Source organism: Vulpes vulpes, chromosome 2 (genome assembly GCF_048418805.1).
Source record: "Vulpes vulpes isolate BD-2025 chromosome 2, VulVul3, whole genome shotgun sequence".
NCBI lineage: Eukaryota > Metazoa > Chordata > Mammalia > Carnivora > Canidae > Vulpes > Vulpes vulpes.
Genome location: NC_132781.1, coordinates 148167004 through 148190559, shown reverse-complemented (window position 1 = coordinate 148190559; position 23556 = coordinate 148167004). Strand labels below are relative to the sequence as shown.

General features: G+C 36.7%; 1 protein-coding gene across 8 annotated transcripts in view; it reads left to right on the top strand.

Moving 5' to 3' along the window:
• S100PBP (S100P binding protein) overlaps positions 1–23556 on the top strand; it is a 38933-nt gene that overhangs the window by 2537 nt on the left and 12840 nt on the right. For 2 of the 8 annotated variants that reach the window (XM_026014373.2, XM_072750355.1), the window contains exons 2-5: positions 4506–4618; positions 5337–6184; positions 6815–6903; positions 8571–8674. In XM_026014373.2, the coding sequence (XP_025870158.1) occupies positions 5339–6184; positions 6815–6903; positions 8571–8674 (1039 nt within the window). In that variant the 5' untranslated portion in view covers positions 4506–4618; positions 5337–5338. Of the gene's footprint in view, positions 1–4505; positions 4619–5336; positions 6185–6814; positions 6904–8570; positions 8675–11805; positions 11834–23556 lie in introns of all 8 variants that reach the window. The other 6 variants (XR_012000077.1, XR_012000079.1, XR_012000078.1 and 3 more) reach the window with 6 other exon arrangements.

The window sequence follows — 23556 nt, the reverse complement described above, 5'->3', positions numbered from 1 at the left end:
TAACCACTACTTACTGAGCTTTTCCATTGTGTTTGCAGTAATAAGTGGTTTATGTTCATGGTCTCATTTAATTCTGGCAACACGTTGAGGTAGCTGCTGTGATGGTCCCTATTGTATAGGAGAGGACATTTGAAATTACAGAATGTAATCATTGCCTTTCTCTGCTGACTTCTTAATTTAAAAATATTTTTATTATTAATTTTTTAAAGATTTATTTATTTATTCATGAGAGACAGAGGGAGAGAGGCAGAGACATAGGTGGAGGGAAAAGCAGGCTCCCCGCAGGGAGCCCAACGAGGGACTCTATCCCGGATCCTGGGATCATGCCCTGAGCAGAAGGCAGACGCTCAACTGCTGAGCCACCCAGGCGTCCCTATTATTAAATATTTTAAACATATGAATTTATCGGAAGTAACGTAATGATACCATTATATACATCATTTAGCTTTATCTTATTGATGTAGGCAGGCTGAATCTGAAGGGGTCTCTCAGATACCAGCTGACAGGGTCCTTGGCTTCGCACAGGATGGAAATCAAATGGGAACCAGGTGCAAGTGAGCAGAGTTCATTGAATAGTGTGATAGAGTATAACAGATGAACTGTCTGGGAGACCCGGGAAATGAAAAGTTAAGTCTCTCTGTCACTTGAGGTTGTGGATTTATATTGGAAAGAGATCCAGGGTAAATATTCCTTCAGAAACCCAAGGTAGCCTCTGACCAAAGGTGAGTGTCAGGTGATCAATAGGTGTTATTACATTTATCACTGAAGGTAGGGTGCCAGTGTCAGCCATGGTTTGTTTGAAGCTAATGTCTAAGAACATGTTTGGGATCTGGTTCTTGGTTGTTATCAGGTGTTTGGGTGGTAGGATAGAACTTAGAGAACGATTAACTTTCTTGTCTCCCCTTAGAGGGGCAACATAGCTTTGTTTTATTCAGATGCAAAATATAGAACATGAGTAAATGGGACTTAGCAGAGAAACAGGAGAAATGGAATCTTTCTAACATGGTTTCTCTGTCTCATTATGTTGCTCCTCCCATCCCCTTTTAGACCCAGCACAGGGCTTGAACTCAAAACGCTGAGGTTGAGACCTGAGCTGATATCAAGAGACAGTTGCTTAACCAACTAAGCCACCCAGGCGCCCTGCCACGTATATCTATTTTTAAAATAATTTCTATGTGCCCAATATGGGGCTCAAACAACCTCAGGGTCAAGAGTCCCAGCCAGGTACCCCTTGGCATCTTTCATATAGGTCTTTAAAAAAAAATTTAAGAAATGAAACATTACAGATATAATTGAAGTTAATCATGCCTCCTTGCCATTTCTCTTCCCCTCTCCACCACCAGAGGTAACCATTATCCTGAATTTTGAGCTTCTTATTCCCATGCATGTTTTTATAATTTAATGATACATATATGTATCCATCCACTATATGGTATTGTTTCTCTAACAAATTGCAAGAAAAAAGAAAGATGAGGAATCTGTAGATTAGAATATAAAACATATCAGCCAGTTGTAGTGTGTAGATTTATTTGGATGCTGATTTTTTTAATCCTTAAAAAGTAAGATGTATAAAATAATTGGGATACCCGAACCATGTATTTTATCATAAGGAATCCTTGTTACTTACAGGTGAAATGATGTGGTACCTGGGATTTGCTTCAGTATAATCCAGTAAAGTGGAGGAGTAGATGGGACAAGATTTGCTATAGGTTGATAGTTGTTGGGGCTGAGTGATAGGCATGTGGGGTTTGTTATACTGTTATTTTTGTATATCCTTTAAGTTATGTGTAATAAAAGGCATTTTCTTAAATGAGGAATTAAAATTGTGGAGAGAGTGATTTGTACAAGGTAAAAATTGTATTGTTTTGCATGCTTTTGCTCCCAAGCATGTTGGAACATTCCCTGAAAGAAGCTCAGGAAAGCCAGCTCTGTGCCTCTGGTTGTTATGTAGGAATTCTTTCACTTGTTATGAAGGATATTGGTCATGTGTATATAGTCAAGTTTGCAAGTAATGATGTTTTTCTTCTAGTGAGACTTGGCCACATTTCTCATGTTCTTCCCTGGGAATTCAAGGGAAGCCTGTGTATAATAAAGTGGCTTAGATTATTTTTGCCGAGGGATCAAAGCCCTCTTCAGTATCTTTATCTTCATAGTATGTTAGAGAGTGTACTGAAATTAGAAGGCTCTGCCATTTGCTGACCAACCCTGGGCAAATCAATGACAAGGGTAGCAGAAAAGACATTACCTTTGGAATTAGAACTGAGTTTGGATCCTTGTTCTAGTATTAATTGGTCTGTGTGCTTGTTAAAGTGACTTAGGGCCTCTTAACTTTAGTTCCTAAGAGTGAACATTTATTGAACTCTTCATTTGCTCATGCCAGCTGCTTGAACTAGACTTTTTGGAAGGAATTTGGATGAGAGTGGGGATAGTGACTCAGAAAGGGCTTTTCAGAAATATAGGTCCTTAACTTCAGTGCCTGTGATACTTGTGCTTGACACCTAAAACTTTAAGTAGAATTTTTCTTAGTGCAGCCTAAAGAAATAATATAAAATAATCCAGTCACGGGCAGAGAAAATTACTTTTCTCTTCATAGAGGCACCTACTTCAATGCCTGCAGTACCTGGAACTCTCTCATACAATGCTGGAATATTGGTAAAATAAGATAAAAAGTCTTAGCAGCCTAAGTTTAAATACAACAGAAAGCTTAGTTTATTTGGTAAGGTCTATGTTACAGAGTTATGTTGAGGAGTTAAATTCTAAGTTTTAAAATGTTTCATAGTGCCTGATTTATAATAGGTACTTAATATTTCTTTCTGTCCCATCTCATAAGATGAGTAAATTTAAGTTTCTTTTTAAAATTTTTTATTTATTTATCCCCCAGTTTTATTGAGATAAAACTGATGTATAATAGTGCATATTAGTTTAAGACATATGATATAATGATAAATGTACATATTACTAAATCATTACCACAGTAAGAGAAGTTATCATACATCACCTCACATAGTTACAATTTTTTTTTCTCGTGATGAGAACTTTTAAAATCTACTCTCTTAGCAATTTTCAAATATAAAATACAGTATGGTTACTATAGTCACCATGTTGTACATTATGTAAATCCTAACTCTAAAGTTCTATAATCCCTCTCCTTTCCTTCTCTTTCTCCAGTACTTTATTGTCCATACCATTTTGTTTTCTCATATTGGTGCATAACTTTCAATGTTATCTCCCTAGGAGGATTATACATTTTTTTTAAGTAGGCTCCACACCCAGCATGGAGCCAAATGTGGGGCTCAAACTCACAACCACAAGATCAAGACCTGAGCAGAGATCAAGAGTTGGACACTTAACTGAGCCACCCAGAGAGCTGCATTATACATTCTTTAATGGTGGAAACCATATCTTTATTTTTAAGAAGTCCTATAGAAACATATTATCTTGTTCAGTGCTATATGATGATATTAGCTCAGAAAATGTTTTCTGAAAGAATGCATGAAATAAATATAAAATTCAGGATATGGAGGGAAAGTGGGGTGGGAGGAAATTTACAGTTAGAATGCTAATAAGGAATTTTCCAAATTATTAAGTTTAATGTTTAAGCATTTCTTACAGCTTCTCAGATGTTGACATGATATGTGAAATAGAAGTTTTTATCACCTTTCCTATCTAGAAAATTATTTATTTATTTTTAAGGTTTTATCTATTTATTCATGGGAGACACACAGAGAGAGAGAGGCAGAGACACAGGCAGAGGGAGAAGCAGGCTCCATGCTGGGATCCTCGGTCTCCAGGATCATGACCTGGGCTGAAGGCAGCGCTAAACCACTGAGCACCCCCCGGCTGCCCTAGAAAATAGATTAGGTCCATCACTGACTGTTTAAAAGCTAGGTTTTAAAGTAATATACAAATATTCAAGTAGAAAAGTAGAATGACCCTGAAGTCTCCCCTAGATAGCTCTTGGTCCCCTCATAGGATTTAATAGTCATCAGTTTTGTGTTTATATTTTTCTGGATCTGTTCTTGCATTTATTATATAAATTGAAAATGAGACTTTAGCATGTGTGATCATGATTAACTAGTAGATCTTGGTGGACTTTTAGACATTGCCTAGTCCCCCTTCTCCATCCTGTCCCCATTTTATAAATGAGGAAACAAGTCCAAATGGTTAAATGGCTTACCCAACTAATTGCAGCTGGTTAGTGACAGAACCAGGACTGCAAGCAAGGTCTCAGTACTCCCAAGCCAGTATTCATCTTTGGAGCAATGATATTCTGAAGAAAGTACAAAATTGTTGGGAGGAACAAAACTAGTTCCTTAGTTGCATAATTTTTCCTCTAAAGGTTTTTCTTTGATGTTCTTGACTCAAAATCCAACTTTCTGGTATTTAAAAAAAAAATCAAGATCAAAATTAATAGGTGGAGCACCTTAAAGCATAATACAGTTGACTTTGTAATTAGCAGAGTTGAAAGTGATGAGAAGATCCTCTAATTTTCTTTGTGCCTGCAGGAAGGTGGGAGTCAATCATTTTGACAAGTCTCCTGAAAGGAACAGCTAGCGGGAGCTGAAACCTTTTTCCATTTGGTCTCGTGGCAAAGAGATCACACCAGCAGCTCCACACAGTATGGAAGACAATTCTTGTATTCTTAAAGTTTTTTTTTTCTAATTTCAAATTATACATTTGTTTTTCTATATATTTCTATACATCCAAACACTTTACATAATATATATTTGTTTTGTTTGTATGTTGTGGATATCATTCCATCCGTGATAGTATATACTGACCTATTTCGTTATGTTTAAAATAGTTGTAAAGTACTCCATAGTATGAATGTACCATTATTTCCCTGAGCAGTTCTGGTGATGGACTGACTGTCTAAGTCCATGGATGGATTTAGATTGTCTCCAATTTTGAGTAATGCTGCTTTGAACATTCTTATAAATGTATCCATGTGCATTTGTGTAGATATTGCTGCGGGAAAAATTCACAGAATTGAAGTTGTGGGGTCAAATGGTATTGCAAGTTACTCTCCACAAAATATTGTGCTGACTTAACACTCTTATACTGATAGTGTGTAAGGGTGCTTATTTCCTATACCCATACCAACTTAGATTCTATGACATCTTAATTTTCACTATTTTGTTAGAAAAAAAGTATGTAATTATTCTAATGTGTATTTCCATGATTCTAGTAAGGTTAAATATCTTAAAATTATTTCTCATCTTACAAGTCACAGTGCAAAGAATTCAAAATATCAGGATATCACCACGGTAAAACAAATAGAAGTTGATATAAGGGTATTTCCTGTTCCTCAGTGAAATTGCCTCTTCTTTTTCCAGATATGACGTGCTCACTAGTGCCCTCTGAACAGTCTTCTGGAACTTCTCTCTTGCCTAAAAACAATGCCCCATTTTCTTGGGGTTCCTTGGATGAGGATGGATTGGATGACTCCTTGCTGGATCTGTCTGAGGGAGAAGAAGATGATGGCCATTTCAGTTTCACAGAGGAAGATATTCAGGAGCTCCTGAAGGATGATGACCTATCAAATGAGCACTTTTCTTGGGGAGGAGGGTTGCTTAAAGATAATAGGCATGTTGAAAAGGGAGGGAAAGGGAATGAAATTCTATTGGACACTTCCCAAGAGAAAAATTCATTGTACAGCTTGGGACCAGTAGCCGAGACCCCTGGCCTCTTAAAACTACCTCAACTAAGCACATCAGTTGGTAATGGACCAACTCCTACTAAACCATTAAACAGACACTTTGCACTAGAAAAGAATCTTATAAAAATAACAGTTGTTGCACCATTTGATCCAACAGTTTGTGATGCTGTGCTTGATAAGGACAAGACTGATTCATCCAAAGATACTGAAAAACCCTCCTCCCTTGGGGAAGAGATGAGAAAAGGTGGTCTTAGTCCAAATGAGAGCAAACTCTGCAGTGAGTCTGAAGGGATCAGTCCCAGTAATTCTGCTTGGGATGCGCCCCCAGTCTCTTCTCCTTCAGACAATGACTTTGAACAAACTGTGTCTGATAAAAATATGCCTGACAGTAAGAGACCTACACCTGTATTCTCTCAGATCTTAGACCATTCAGAGACTCCTAATACGGGGTCATCCTGGAAAAATGGATCACATAAATCAAATTGTGAAGTGAGGTTTCCAGTTGTTTCCAGTTCATCAAACAAAGTAAGTATATTTTTTCAAGGTAAAGAGAAGAAAAATTATTTTCATTCATAAGCTGTATAGCAGAGCTTTGTATTCATCAAACAAATTGGGATTTAGGTCCCAACTAGAACTATGAACTTGGGAAAATTATTTAGCCTCCGCATTTTTGTCATATTTCTTCCCTATAAATTATACTAAATAAATGCTTCATAGTATAGAAAGGATTAGTGAAATAATGTATTTATAGTAACTGGTATATAAAATTACTACTTACTGAATAATTACTAAGATAATGGTGGTTTTACTATTATATTTCCTTTCTTTAGGTTTTAGCTTAAAATCTCAATCTTTGGTTGCCATGCTAAATGAGATACAGCACCTCATCAGCTACTGAAGAGCTGAAAAATCTTGGGCAATTTACTTAACCCCTTTGAGCCTGATTCCCTCTCTATTCAATGGGCGTACCACTTAGAATTTCTTTCTTTTCCTTAAAATTGCAGTCACTATGTCACTTAAAGCATCTGTCATAGTGCCTAGCACACAGGAGGGTTCAAGAATATGCCTCTGTAGCCTTTAGTTTAAGAATATGTCCATAAATAGTGTTGTCAGCTTTTTCCTTATAATTATCTTTCCTTCTACTCTGAATGAAAGCAGGATGTTCTTGACAAGGATTCTGGGAAACTGAAAATCAATGAGAGAAGACTGGGCAAAGTCATTCCTGTTCTGCAAGCCAAAAGAAGGTAACAGTATGATAATATTCCAGTCTCTATTGATTCTCTTCAATATCTTTCTTCCTCTCCTCAGTTTTCCCTTAGTGTAGAAAAGAACAAACAAAAACAGGTATAAACATACTTTTAAGTTCTGGGACCACTAACATGTAGGTGTGTGACCTTGGACAAGTCAAATGATCTGTGACTTCCAATTTATTTGTCAACAAAAAGAGACTAATGAAGCCTTCTCTGCTGCCTCCACAAGGTTATTTTGAAAACGGAAAAAAGGATCCCTGGGTGGTGCAGCGGTTTAGCGCCTGCCTTTGGCCCAGGGCGCGATCCTGGAGACCCGGGATCGAATCCCACATCGGGCTCCCAGTGCATGGAGCCTGCTTCTCCCTCTGCTTATGTCTCCACCTCTCTCTCTCTCTCTGTGACTATCATAAATAAATAAAAGTTAAAAAAAAAATGAAAACGGAAAAAAGACATATTTGAAAGCACTGTGTAATTGTAAAATTGCTTTTCCTCTTTGTGGGGAAGCCTGGTCACAGATATGACAGGAGGTTAGAATAATTTTAACAAAAATATTAAAATACAATTATGTAGAAAATACTTTTGTCATCTCTCCCAACTGGAGTACAACTGTCCTTGGGGAAAGATTCTAGTGGAGGTTGCAGATTTGGGTACCTTTTCAATCTGTTCTCTTGTTGCCAGAAGATGGCAGTGTCTCTACATGGGTTTCTTAATTAGGAAAGCTATTTTTTAGGTTGAGTCAGACTAGCTTCCTTATAATGAGATTAAAAAAATTTTTTTGATTACAAAGATCCTACGTCTGCTTTAAATTTTTTTTAAGGATGTTATTTATTTATTCATGAGAGACACAGAGAGGGGCAGAGACACAGGCAGAGGATGAAGCAGGCCCCCTGCAGGGAACTGGATATGGGACTCCATCCTGGACCCCAGGATCACACCCTGAGCCAAAGGGTCCAGGATGCCAAAGGGTCACAGATGCTCAACCACTGAGCCACCCAGGCATCCCTGCTTTAAATTTTTAAAAATATATTAAAAATAAGGCTAAAGTCCCCTTTGACTACTATCACTAATCCCAGTTTTTTGGGTTGTTTTTTGTTTTATTTGCATATTTGAGGGAAACTTTGTGACTGACTTAACAATGAAAATTATACCAAGGAGCCAAGTTAGGCCACTTGGAACAGTTGTGTATTTACTATCTCAATATTCTCATCCGCTGACTCCATAGTACAATGCAATCAGGATGAGCAAGGGCCAAACATTGTTCTTGTCAAGGTCACCAATGTTCTGATTGCCACATCCAGCTGTTTCTTTTTGGTCTTTATCTCATTCAGTTTTTCTGTGGCTCTGTCAAGTTAGTTGTGTCCTGGTTAACCTTAAATGACTCAATAAGTGCTTTCTTTCTCTAGGGACTAGGTAACCTTCACTTTCTTATGCCTTGTTTATAGAGGTTGTATCTATTTCACATCTTCCCTTTTTTTCGTTACCTCCATACTCTATTTCAGCTTTATTATGTGACTAATACTGTCTTCTGTCACTGGATCTTAGACTTTTTGCTTCTGAAAGTTAGTTCTAACTGATCAGCAGTATATAACTTCTCCCTGCAAAGCACCATACTCATGGTTCTAATAAACTGTTTTTCCTCCTTCTGGTTTGCTTTGTTCAAGGACTAATGTTCCGACGTTTTCACAATCAGATCTAGAAAAGCAGAAGGAAAGTTATCTCAAGGAAGTCATTGCTCATATAGAACACCCAAAGGACACTAACCAAGGTAACACGGTAACCAAAGAATGGCATGTAAAAGATGTGATGGGATTTTTTTTCCAGTGTAATACAGATTAAACTGGGAGATTATTTTGAATTTTCTTAAATTGATGTGAGAGAGAACTTCCTTATCCAAAGATTTTTACTTAAAGGGATTGCCTAATTGAATAATATCCAAAGTGGTTTGGCTAACTGGTATTAGAGGGGGATCCAAGGAGACTTATACCAGTATATGAAGAGTGCCTTCCTCATGGTTGAGGGCTGTGTCCAGACCCATAGTTTTTAGATAGGGAATTTTTTGTCTGAAAAAATAGAAATGGATGACCAGGGGTTACTTAGTAAGTGTTAGTTTTTTTAATTTATAATTATTTATTTTCCCTGTTTCCTTTAGGATATAAGTGTAAAAAGCAGGCATTTCAAATACCATTCTGCCTCTTGATATTTGAATAAAAGCTCTTAAAAGGTTTGACTACCTTCCAGATTATTCGAGCTGAGTTCTCCCTGGTTCATTAAAGGCTCTTACAAACCAATATGGCTGGATTCTTTCTCCAACTCTCAAGAGATTATAGTCTGTATTATTATTCATCCTGGACTAGTAGCTGATGGAAAAACTCCTTAAGGGAGGGGAACTTGTGGACTATACTGAAGATATGAAGATAAAAAAAAAATCCCTTATCATAAAGATTGCTCTGTATTCGGTCATCTCTAGCTTCTTTGTTCACTTAGCAAACCTTTCTCAACACTTTCAGTGGTGTTAGGTTTGAATATTAGGGATTGAAAATGTAAAGAGGACCAAAGTAGTGTCCTGGCTCTCTAGGAATTGATAGCCCAGAGACAGAAAAGATCATCACACCACAATACTAATGAGAATATCTCTAATCAATGGAGATATAATTCTAATAGAGTTATGTCTAAAGTACATTAGGAACAGGGAGGAGCACTTCTGTTTGTGTTTGGGGAAAGTAGAAGATGGGGAAGGAGGAGGATGCCCTAGGTAGGCTTCATGGGAAAGATAATTCTGTTATTCTAAGATGTCATAAATCACTGGGAAGAGTTTTAGAGGAATTTTTGGCCAGAGATTTGGAAGAGACTCCTTTTCTTTACAAATCTTCTTTAATTATTTAGTGGTTTTACAACTGAGGCATCAACCAGAAGGCTTGTTACAGGTCCTTTTATTTTTTAGTCAAAGATTTCATTAAGCATTCAAATACTACTTGTACTAATTGCTCAGCCCTTTGCTTGTAAGCCCTCTTTGTATGAACTATTTTAAAGGTCTGGTGGAACTAGAGACACTCCTCTCCCACCAGCCTGGACCCCCCTTATCTGGGTCATTGACTAGAGGGGCAGGTTAAAAGAAGTTTGTATATATGTAACTTTTGTGGAAGAGACTTGAGCGTTGCTTTTTCCTCTACCAGGTGACTTTCTTTTATGTCTTTGGCACTTTATACTGATGATATCCAATTATATTTTCCTTTCTCATTTGGGACATTTAGAAAAGAAAATTTCACAAGAAAAGCAGTGAAAAGCTGCTCATGTTGTAGTATCTTTTCCATTCTCTTTCACATTCAGGAGTCCTTCTCACACTTTACCATAATAATCTATAACCCACAAGGAACAGCTAGAATAATGCATGTAGAGGAAAGATAGCATACTTTGTGGTTGGGAAAGTAAACTCTAGTCTAGCGTTAACATCTGGGTTTATACCCTAGCTCCACTGCTTCCTGGCTGTGTGATCTTGAGCCAATAAAAATTCAGTTTTCTCATTTGCAAAATGGGTATAATAATGAGCCTTAGCTTATGTGAATATTTTAGTACAAGTGTAAGGCATAGAATAGTACTTAGCTATAGCAGCCAGCATTTATTGAATATTTGGTATTATTCACAAGAAAGGATATCCTTTCAAACTGAAATTTTTATAGGTAAAATAGTTGAATGTCAGGTGTTTGTTTTCAAATCTTGGAAAAAAAGCCAAAACCCTAGAAAATTAGAGAAAACAGCTTTAATGAAATGTTGATGAATGAAACTTGAATAATAGTTATGGGGTTCATTATATTATTTTCTACTTTTGTGTGTATTTGAAAATATTCCTTTTGACATCTAAGAATTGTCAACATCAATTGTTCTAAAAATTTCACAGACCTCCAGTGCTTGCTTCTACTTTCCGGGAACCCAGTGTGATACCATGTTCTTATTACTTCTGACTGCCCACTATTCATGCATCTGAAGTTGAAAGATAATATACTAAATTGCAGAGGAGATTGGGGGGGCATATTCCTTTTCTTATCTATTTAGATATGAAGTAAAGAGCAACCAGAAGCAAACAGGAAGCATATAGTGCCTCCTGTCCTTTTTGATATGTATAGTGTTATATCACCTTAAACAAGTATAACTTTTCAGATTCTTTGTCAGATACAGAGAAATTAAAATTAGTAGATTCAAATGCAGTTCCTGCCAATTCAGTTTGAGTCCTCTCCATTGGGTTAATCATCTTTCACTTTATCAGTGGTATATATATTATTGGTATAGAATATGATAATGTAAATCATCCTTCAACTTCATTATTCTAATATACATATGATCTCTTTTTAGTTTAGTGCCACATGAATCTCTAATAGCATTACAAAGAAATACCAATAACTTCCTTCCTGACATTCCAGCTCATGGAAAGCTTTATAATGAATTACATGTTCCTAGAGTAGAAAAGGATCATTAATATCTTCTCTTTAATCTCCTAACATATAAATCTGTTCTATATATCTTTGCCAAGTGACCATTCAGCCATTACTTAGAATTCTAATACAAAACTCATTAAATCATGAAGCAGGCCATTCATTGCTTAAAAAATTTTAGTGAGAAGAATTTTTCCTTGCATTGAGCCAAACTCTGCTTCCCTGTAGTTTCCAGTAGTAGTTTCTAGTTCTGCCCTCTGGAATCACAAAAAATAACTTCTCTTCCAAATACTTAATGTATTCTAAGGACCTCTTCATATTACATATCTCAAGATTTGTAATGATTACAAAGTATTATATAATTTATTATTCCATCTTGGATAAGTAGGTTGTGCCCATTTTCATTTTAGTAATGCTGCAGTGAACATTCTGGTCAACAAATATTTATGTACAACTCTTATTTCTATAGGATGAATACCTAGAAGTGGAATTGCTGGGTAAAGTATAATAAATATTTTAAAAACCTCTGTTACATGTTACCAGATTGTCCTGCCCCCCAAAATTGTATTAATTTTTATTGTCACCAATTGATAGGTATATTTTAATATATTTTAATAATTAGTGAGGTTAAGCATTTTTTATTTATGTTTATTGGAAATATATATTAAATCATAATTATTAAAAATCATCTAATATCTAGGTTATATTTCAGTTTTCCCAGTTGTCCCAAAAATGTTTTCTGTAAATTGTTCAAACAGGATCTAATCAAGGTTCTGGTGTTTAATTATTGTTTCCTTAGTCTCTCTTAATCTAGGTCACTTGTTTTGTAGATTGTCTCACATTCTTAATTGTGTTTAATTGTTTCCATGTGGTGTCATTTAACTTGTTCTTCTATCCTCCTATATTTCCAAATAAACTGGAAATTGGATCTAGAGGAGGGATTAGATTCAGAGTAAGCAGTTTTAGCTGGTACAATTCAAAAGTACTGTTGTGTATTCATCCTGTATCAGATTAGGAGGCATCATCTAACAACAGGGTGTTCTAATAGGGATGCTAAGTTTGATTACTTTATTAAAGTGTTAACTGCCACATCTTTCCGTTGTAAGGCACATGTAATCCTCCCTTGTAATTAGTAAGTCATCTGTGGAGTGTTGCTTCAATATCATTTGAATACCTTGTTCCATAGCAGTTGTTAATTATTTAAGCATTCATCAATAATCCTTACCTAAATCAGCTACTACTTCATAAAGAGTTGTATAGAAAGTATTTATTTTCTGAATATGTAATTTCTTTTACAATGATTATCTACCATTTTTCTATAAAGATTTTTTTTAGTATCACTATTACCTCACAGATTTTTAAAAATTAATGTGTTGGGATCCCTGGGTAGTGCAGCGGTTTGGCACCTGCCTTTGGCCCAGGGCGCAATCCTGGAGACCCGGGATCGAGTCCCATATCGGGCTCCCGGTGCATGGAGCCTGCTTCTCCCTCTGCCTGTGTCTCTGCCTCTCTCTCTCTCTCTGATGACTATCATAAATAAATAAAAAAATTTTTTAAAAATTTAATGTGTTATAGTTGATAATAATCATTGCTTTTTTTAAATGTATTTGTCTCAAATTTGACCAATGGGAACTCCTTCCTTCAAGTGGGCTCGGCTCCTGTGTCTACTGACATGACCCCATTAATCCTTTTTTTAAAAATTCTGGTAAGAAAACATAAAATTGACCAATTAAACCATATTTATTTATTAAGATTTTATTTATTCATGAGAGACACACAGAGAGAGGCAGAGACATAGGCAGAGGGAGAAGCAAGTTCCCTGTGGGGAGCCTGACGCAGGACTTGATCCCAGGACCCTGGGATGACGACCTGAGCCAAAGGTAGACGCTCAACCACTGAGCCACCCAAGCGCCCCCAATTAAACCACTTTTAATGCATGCAGTTCACTAGTGTTAAGTTTATTCACATTAATATTTTTAATCTTGCAAATCTCATACTCTGTATCCATTGAAAAAAAACTAGTCTTTTCCCCTTACCCGTAGTCCCTGGTAACTACCATGCTACTTTCTGTTTCTATGAATTTGCCTATTATAGATGCTTCGTATGAGTGGAATCAAACAGTACTTGTCTTTTTGTGACTGGTCTTATTTCATTTAGCATAATGCCCTCAAGGTTCATCTGTGTTGTAGCATGTGCCAGAATTTCCTTCCTCTTTATGACTGAATAATAGTCCATTATATGTATATACTACAGTCTGTTTATCCATTTATCCTTCAGTGGACATTTGGGTTGCTTCTACTTCTTGGCTGTTGTGAATGATACTGCTATGAACATGGTTGTGCAGATACCTCCTCAAGACCCTGCTTTCAGTTCTTTTGGATATGTACCCAGAAGTATCGTTAGATCATATGGTAGTTCTACTTTGAATTTTTTGAGGAACCTCCTTACTGTTTGACACAGTGGTTGCACTATTTTACAATTGTACTGATAGTGCTCAGGGGTTCTACATCCCCACCAACACTTTTTATTTTTTGCTTTCTGGTAGTAGCTGCCTTAATGGTTGTTATATCAGTATCCATCAGTATTATAGCTGCGTAAATATTGCCCACTGCAAAATCAAATAGTATACTATGGTTTTATTTTCTTTGAATCATTTGTTTTTCTGGAGTGGTTAATTCACTTGTTTTTTTTTAAACAATGAATTAATTTATCCTTATTATTATTATTATTATTTTTTGCAAATGCAACTTCTAATCTTTATCTACGTTATCTGTGTATCTGTGTTGTGCCTCCCCCCCCAAATGGATGTACTCAGACATACCCAGTAATCTATCAGTTCCTTTAAGAAATTTTTCTGGAGGCCTTCCTAGAGGGTCGTGTCCTTCTCCAATCTGTACTGCTTGTTCTTTTTTTTTTTTTTTTTTTTTTTAAGATTTTATTTATTCACTCATGAGAGACACAGAGAGATAGAGAGAGAAGCAGAGACACAGGCAGAGGGAGAAGCAGGCTCCATGCAGGGAGCCCGACGTGGGACTCAATCCCCGGTCTCCAGGATCACACGCCCTGGGCTGAAGGCGGCACCAAACCGCTGAGCGACCCGGGCTGCCCAATGTACTGCTTGTTCTCTATCCTTGCTGCAGAGCTGTCATCCTAGTGTTTCCCTTTGCTGCCCTCCTGGATTGAATCCTGTTCCTGGATCCTAGTTTCTTCCTCTTGATCTGTTTTAGTGGAGCACATTCTTTGAGAATTTCTAAGAAAGGCTGATAGATAAATTTGGGTGGCTCCTTCATATCTGAAAACGTCTTTATCTTCATACTTGATTGGTAGTTTGGTATAGAATTCTTTTTTTTTTTTAAGATTTTATTCATTTATTCATGAGAGACACAGAGAGTGACAGAGACACAGGCAGAGGGAGAATCAGGCTTCATGCAGGAAGCCTGATGTGGGACTTGATCCCAAAGTCCTTCAAAGTCATTTTTTTTTTTTTTTTTTGGATTTTGAAGTTATACATCTAGAGTTCTTGTTAAGTCTGTTATTCATTAATTTTTATTCCTTTTAATGTAACCTGCCTTTTTCTTTTTGGAAGTTCTTAATCTTCTCTTTATCCATTATTTTATGCAAATTATTCCGCTTCCTGGAATAATTTCCTTCTTCTTGACTTCATTATTTTTATATTCATATTTATGATTTCTAAGTTTTTTTCTTTTTCTTCCCTTTGTATATTCTTATTTTATGAACTAATTATCAAGATTTTTTGAGTAATTCAAATATAGTAATCTGCACAAATTTAACGTGTTTAACTTGAGTTTTAACATTTCTTTTTAAGATTTTATTTATTCATGAAAGACATAGAGAGGCAGAGACATAGGCAGAGGGAGAGGCAGGCTCCCTGTAGGGATCCTGATGCAGGACTCGATCCCAGTACCCGGGGATGACGACCTGAGCCAAAGGCAAACACTCAACCACCGAGCCACCCAGGTGCCCAGAATTTTAACAATTCTAAACACCTATGAAACTCACTGCAATTAAGATAAATATACCACACTACATCTTCTGCTTCCTTGTAATTCCTCCCTCCTGCCTTTCATTGTCCCCTTCAATTCCCAGGTAATCACTGGTCTGCTGTCACTATAGTTTGTAGCTTACAGAAGTTTATGTTGATGCAATCATACAGTACATATACTAGCTTCTATCCTGAAGCATAATTATTTTGAAATTCATCATTTTGTTGATAGTTTATTCCTTTTCATTGCTGAGTAGTATTCTATTATAGAAATATACAGCAATTTGTTTATCCATACCCAGATGCCCACCTATCGATGGGCAATTGGGTTGTTTCCAAATTTTGGCTATTACAGATAAATCTGTTACAAACATTTGTGTACAAATCTTTGTATGGATATGCTTTCATTTTTCTTGAGCAAAAATCTAGGGATAAAGTGATTGGGACATATGGTAGGTATCTATTTAATTTTTTAAGAAACTACCAAACGCAGGGTACCTGGGTGGCTAAGTTGGTCAAGCATCTGACTCTTGATTTCATCTTAGGTCATGACCTCAAGGTTATGAGATCGAGTGCTGAGTTGGGCTCCAAGCTCAGCAGAGAGTCTGCTGGAGATTTTTTCTCTCTCCCCCCCCTGCCCCCCCACACCCTCCCCACTCATGCATGTACTCTCTGTCTTTCAAATAAATAGATCTTAAAAAAAAAAAAACTTTTCCAAAGTGGTTGTATTATTTTGTATTCTTACCATCTGTATGCATTCCAGATGCTCCCATCCTTAAAAAGGATTGTTTGTTGCCAGTATATAGAAATTCAAGTGATTTTTGTGCATTGACAATTCACTTGTTGGTTTTGATACCTTTTTTGTAGATTGCATCAATTTCTATATCTATGATCGTGTCATGAGCAAATAAACACATTTTTTACTTGTTCCTTTCCAATTTAGATGCCTTTTATTTACTTTTTTTTTTTTTAGCCATATTGCACTGACTAGAACCTCCAGTATAATCCTTAATACAAGTAACTTATTGCTGATCTTAGGAAAACATTTAGTCTTTCACTGTTAATAACTACTATGTTAGCTGTATCTCCTAGATACCCTTTGTCAACTTTACAGTGTTCTCTATTTATAGCTTGTTGAGTTTTATTAAAAATGGAGTTTTATTAGAAATGGATGGGGATCCCTGGGTGGCGCAGCGGTTTGGCGCCTGCCTTTGGCCCAGGGCGCGATCCTGGAGACCCGGGATCGAATCCCGCGTCGGGCTCCCGGTGCATGGAGCCTGCTTCTCCCTCTGCCTGTGTCTCTGCCTCTCTCTCTCTCTCTCTCTGTGACTATCATAAATAAATAAAAATTAAAAAAAAAAAAAAAAAAGAAAAGAAATGGATGTTAGCTACTTTCTCTGCATCTGTTGAGATGATCATATGGTATTGTGTGTTTTTTAAAGTCCATTAATTAGAAAATTATATAATTTGATTTTCCATCATTAATCCAGTTTTGCATTTCTTGGTCTTAAAGTATTATCCATTGCATTGATTTGCTAAAATTTTGTTATGCATTTTTGCATCTGCCTTAATTAGGGACATTGGTTTATACTTTTAATTTCTTGATCTAGTCTTGGTATTAGAATAATGTTGGCCTCAGAATGAATTGGGATTTTCTACCTCTTCGAATTTTCTGGAAGAGTTTGTATAGAAGAATTGGTATCTCTTTTTAGTTAAGCTTTGGTGATCTTTCAAGGAATTTTGAGCATTTCATGTATGTTGTTACATTTATTAGCATGAAGTTAATAACATTCCCCTATTAGCCTTTTACTTATTTATTTTAAAGATTTTTTTAAAAAGATTTTTTTTATTCATGAGAGACACAGAGAGAGAGGCAGAGACAGGCAGAGGGAGAAATAGGCTCCCTGCAGTGAGCCTGATGGAGGAGGACTTGATCCCAGGGCTGAATGACCTGAGCCAAAGACAGACATTCAACCACTGAGCCACCCAGGCATCCCAACATGTTTGTTTGTTTATTTATATATATATATAGAGAGAGAGAGCGAGCATGCGCGCATGCTTGTGTGCATGCACAAGTGAACACGTGAGCAGGAAAAGGGGGAAAGAGAGAGTAGCCCAAGTAGACTCCATTCTGAGCACAAAATCCAATGCGGCCTTGAACTCATGACCCCAAGATAATGACCTGAGCTGAAATCAAGAGTCAGGTGTTTAACAACTGAGCCACCCAGGCACCCTGGCAAAGTTTATATAGTATTCCATAGTGATGTCATCATTCCCATTGTTAGTATTAGTAATTTGTATTTTTTTCTTTTCTAATCAGTCTGGCTAAAAGTTTATTAACACTATTATGTAATACTTTCTTTAAAAAGAACTCAGCTTTTGTTTTACTGATTTTTCTCTGTTTTTCTGTTTCAGTGATTTCCATTCTAATATTTATTATGTCCATTTTTCTGCTTATTTGGAGTTTCATTTGCTCTTTTTCTAGTTTCTTTAGTAGACCTTTTTTTTTTTAAAGATTTTATTTATTTATTTATGAGAGACAGAGAGAGAGAGGAAGAGACATAGGTAGATAACGGGACTCGATCCCAGGACTCCAGGATCATGTGCTGAGCCAAAGGCAGACGCTTAATCTCTGAGCCACCCAGACGATTAAGAGACCCAAGAGACCATTCTTTTCTAATTGAGTAAGAAATGTTAGGAGCAAGAAGAGATAAATTCTGGTGGTCATTCTGTTTCTCTGGATGTATGCCTTGACATTTTTAAAAAATCAACTTTATTGGTATGTCTGGGTGGCTCAGTGGTTGAGTGTCTGCCTTTAGCTTGGGTAATGGTCCTGAGATTAGTCCTGCATTGAGCTCCCAATGGGGAGCTTGCTTCTCCCTTTGCCTAGGTCTCTGTGTCTCTCATAAATAAATAAATAAATAAAATCTTTAAAAAATAAAAAAATAAAAATCAACTTTATTGAGGTATATTTTCATGCAATAAAATGCACCTATTTTTAGGGTACATTTTGCTGAGATTTTTAGGGTAATTTTTGCTGAAATTTGTGCACCTGTGAAATCATCACAACAATCAAGATTGATAGAATATTCCTAGTATCCCCAGAATTTCCCTTATGCTCCATTTCAGTCATTCTGTCCCTATCCAGCTCTTGCACTTGGGAAAGCACTGATTTCTTTTTGGTAATTAGACTTGTCTTTTCTAGAGTTTCATATAAATGGAATCATCCTTTATGTTTGACTTCTTTTACTTGGATAATTTTTTAATATTTACCCGTGTTGTGTGTATCAGTATTTCTGTAGTTTATTGCTGAACTTTTCCTTGCGTTGATGTACTTTAGTCATTTGTTGAAAGACATTTGTATTTCTAGTAGTTGGCTGTTATGAATAAAGTATCTATGAACGTTCATATATGGGTTTTGTTAAGGGTGTGTGTTTTCATTTCATCAAGGTAAATAATTAGGAGTGGAATTGCTGAATCATAGTGTTTACATAACTTTCCCAAGTGATCATCCTATTTATTGTGTGAGTTTTGTGTCACAAAGGCTTAGGTTGTTTTTTGTATATGCCTATCTAGTTTTTCTAGCACCATTTGTTGAAAAGATCGTTTCTATGGGTTTCTGAATTCTCTCTTCTATTCCATTGATATATGTCTATTCTCATGCCAATATTATACTATTGATTACTGTAACTCTATAGCAAGTCTTGAAATTGTTTTTATTTCTATAATTTTTTTGAAGATTATTTATTTGAGAGAGAGAGCATGAGGAGAAGGGATGGGCAGAGGGAGAAGGAGAAGCAGACTCCTTCCTGAGCAGGAAGCCTGTTACAGACTTGGTCCCAGGACCCCCAGATCATGACCCGAGCCAAAGGCAGAGGCTTAACTGACTGAGCCACCTAGGTGCCCGCTGTCTATAATTTTTTTAAAAATTAACTTCAGTTTGTCTGAAAACACCTGTTGGGTATTTCATTGGGATTGTGTTGAATCTGTAATAGATCAGTTTGGGGAGAACTGACATAACAATAGTGAGCCTTCTAATATGTGAACAGTATATATTTCTCCATTTATTTGTGGTCTTGTTAATTTGTCAGTAAATTTTGTAGTTTTTGTACAGATCTTGCACATATATTGTTGAATTCATTCATCTTAGTGCTTTTTTGTAATTTCATAAATGGTCACCACCGTAAGTGTAGTCACCATCTGTCACCATATAATGTTATTGACAATACTGTATATGCTGTACTTTTTATCTCCATGACTGATTTATTTTATAACCTGAAATTTGTTACCTCTTAATTTCCTTTATCTACTTCACCCATTCTCCCACTCGCCTTCCTGCTAGCAACCACCAGTTTGTTCTCTTTGTTTAAGAGTCTGTTTGAGCCTTTTTTGTTTATTTGTTCATTTGTTTTGTTTTTTAGATTCTACATATAAGTGAACTCATATGGTATTTGTGCTCTGACTTATTTTCGCTTAGCATTATACCACTTAGGCTTATCCATGTTGGTTGCAAATGATGAGATCTCATTCTTTTTTATGGCTAACTAAGATTCCTCTCTGTGTGTGACATCTTCTTCTTCTTTTTTTTTTGACATCTTTATCCATTCATTTATTATAGACAATTAGGTTGCTTCCGTATCTTGGCTATTTTTTTTTTAATCTTTTATTATTTTTTATTTATTTACTTATGATAGTCACAGAGAGAGAGAGAGACAGGCAGAGACACAGGCAGAGGGAGAAGCAGGCTCATGCACCGGGAGCCCGACGTGGGATTCGATCCCGGGTCTCCAGGATCGCGCCCTGGGCCAAAGGCAGGCGCCAAACCGCTGCGCCACCCAGGGTTCCCCCGTATCTTGGCTATTGTAAATAATGTTGCAATAAACATAGAGGTTACATATATGTTTTCAAATTAGTGGTTTCCTTTTCTTTGGGTAAATACCCAGTAGTGGAATTACTGGATCATATGGTATATCTATTTTAAATTTTTTTTTTTTTTTAATTTTTATTTATTTATGGTAGTCACAGAGAGAGAGAGAGAGAGAGAGAGGCAGAGACACAGGCGGAGGGAGAAGCAGGCTCCATGCACTGGGAGCCTGACGTGGGATTCGATCCCGGGTCTCCAGGATCGCGCCCTGGGCCAAAGGCAAGTGCCAAACCGCTGCGCCACCCAGGGATCCCTATTTTAAATTTTTTGAGAAACCTCCGTACTATTTTACATAGTGGCTGGACCAGTTTATATTCCCACCAATAGTCCACAAAGGTTCTCTTTTCTCCACATCCTCACCAATACTTGTTATTTTTTGTTGTTTTGATGCTAGCCATTCTGACTGATGTGAGGTGACGTCTCATTGTGGTTTTGAAACTTTCGGTAACTTTTTAATAAATCCCTTGGGCAGCCCCAGGTGGCTTAGCAGTTTAGCACCACCTTCAGCCCGGGGTGTGATCCTGGAGACCCAGATTGAGTCCCACATCGGGCTCCCTGCATGGAGCCTGCTTCTCCCTCTGCCTGTGTCTCCGTCTCTCTCTGTCTGTCTCCGTGATAAATAAAATCTTTAAAAAAAAAAAATACCTTAGGATTTTTTTGTGCCAACATGATAATAACTGCAAATAAGGACAGTTTATTTCTTCCTTTCCAGTCTGTGGGCCTTTTGTTTCTTTTGCCTTGCTGCACTGGCTGGGACCTCTAGTACATTAAGTATGATACTAGCTGTAGGCTTATCGTAGATATCCTTTATCAGGTTTGAAGAAGTTCCCCTTCTACTGGTAGTTTGGTTGAGGAAGTTACCATTCAGTTTTTAGTTTGGTGGGAATTATTAGGATTGAATGGTGAATTTTGTCATTTGAATTTTCTGCATTTATTTAGAAGGTCATATGGTATTTCTTCTTTATTCTGTAATGTGGTGTATTACATTTATTGATTTTTGATTGTTAGGCCAACTTGCATTCCTGGGATAAACTCACTGGCCTTAATGACTTACCCTTACTTCAATATGCTAATATTTTAAAGAGTTTTTATGTCTTGTTTATAGGATTATTGGTTTTTAGGGTTTTGTTTTGTTTTTTTTTGTATTGCCCTGTAAATATCATGGTAATACTGGCTTCATAAAATGAGTAGGGAAGTGTTGTTTCAGTTTATGTAGGTTTGGTGTCATTTCTTCCTTTATTTTTTTATTTTTATTTTTTAAAGATTTTATTTATTTGACAGAACACAAGCAGAAAGAGTAGAAGAAGGAGAAGCAGGTGCCCTGCTGAGCAGGGAGTCTGATGCAGGGCTCTATCCCAGGACCTTGGAATCATGACCTGAGCCAAAGGCAGACAATTAAGCAATTGAGCCACCCAGGCACCCCTCATTTCTTCCTTTAATTGTTTGATGAAGGGGATCCCTGGGAGGCTCAGCGGTTTAGCACCTGCCTTTGGCCCAGGGCTTCATCCTGGAGTCCCGAGATGATCATGATCGATTCCCACATCAGGCTCCCAGCATGGAGCCTGCTTATCCCTCTGTGTGTCTCTGCCTCTTTCCTCTCTCTCTCTCTCTCTCTCTCTCTCTCTCTCTCTCATGAATAAATAAAATCTTTTTTAAAAAATTAAAAAAAAAGTTTGATGAAATATATCAATGAAGCCATCTAACCCTGGAGGTTTTTTTCAGAATTTATTTATCCTTCAGTCCATTTTGATAATTTGTCTTTTTTTTTTTTTTAAGATTTTAATTTATTTATTCATGAGAGACAGAAAGAGAGAGACACAGGCAGAGGGAGAAGCAGGCTCCATGCAGAGAGCCTGACATGTGGGACTCGATCCTGGGTCTCCAGGATCAGGCCCTGGGCTGAAGGCAGCGCTAAACTGCTGGGCCACCTGGGCTGCCCAATAATTTGTATCTTATAAGGAATTTGTCCATTTCTGTCTAAATTGATGAATTTATTGGCATAAAATTATTCATAATGTTCCCTTATTGTTCCTTTAATTTCTGTAGGTTCTGTAGTGATGGTCACCATTTCATTTCTAATATTGATAATTTGTCTTGTTTTCTTGGATAATCTAGTTAAAGTTTTATCACTTCTACTGATTTTTTGCCCCCAAAGTAAATTTTTAGTTTCATATTTCTGTATTGTTCTTGGTTATTAACATTTTTGTCTTCACTTTGTTGCTTCTCTTCCACTTGCTCTGGGTTTAATTTGCTCTTGTTGTCTAGCTTTGTCTAGCTTTTTAATGTGGAAGATTAGATCACTGATATGAGATCTTTCTATTTTCTGTAAGCATTTAAAGCCATAGGTTTTCCTTTAAGTTCTGCTTAGATGCATCCCACAAATTTTGATATATTTTCATTTGGCTCAAAGCAATTTCTAGTTTCCCTTGTGATTACTTCTTTGACTTACGGGTTTTTTAGAAGTGTGTTAATTTCCAAATATTTAGGAGTTATCAGCTATATTCTAAATATTTCCAGCTTAATTCTGTTGTGGTCAGAGAATATTCTCGGTATGAATTCAATTCTTTTAAAATATACTAAGATTTATTTTTATAGCCCAGCATATGGTCTGTTTTGGTGAACGTTCCATGTGCACTTGAAAGTGTATATTCTGATGTTGTTGGAGTGTTCTATACATTTCAGTGAGGTTTTATAGGTTGCTGGTGGTGTTCAATTCTATATCCTTACAGATTTCCTTACTAAAAGGAGTGTTCATATCTCCAACTCTAATTGTGGATTTTCCTGTTTCGCCTTTCAGTTCTGTCAGTTTTTGCCTCCTATATTTTGAAATTCTGCTGTTGGATGCATATACTTTTAGGAACGTTATATCCTCTTGATAAATTGACCGTTTGACCATCATGAACATTTTTTTTACTCTTAGTAACACTCAATATTTACAGTCTTTTTCTTTCTTTTTAAAGATTTTAATTTATTCATGAGAGACGCACAGAGAGAGAGGCAGAGACCTAGGCAGTGAGAGAAGTAGGCTCCCTGAAGGGACCCCTATGTGGGACTTGATCCTGGTTCCTGGGATAACGCCCTGAGCCAAAGGCAGAGGCTCAACTCCTGAGCCACCCAGGAGTCCCAGTATTTACAGTCTTAGTAATAATTTTGATTGGGAGTCCACTTTATTTCATATTAACGTAGCTATTCCAGCCTTCTCACTACTATGTGCATGATGTATTTTTTTAAATCTTTGTACTTTTAATCTATCAATATCTTTTTCTTTAAAGATTTTATTTATTTATTTGAGA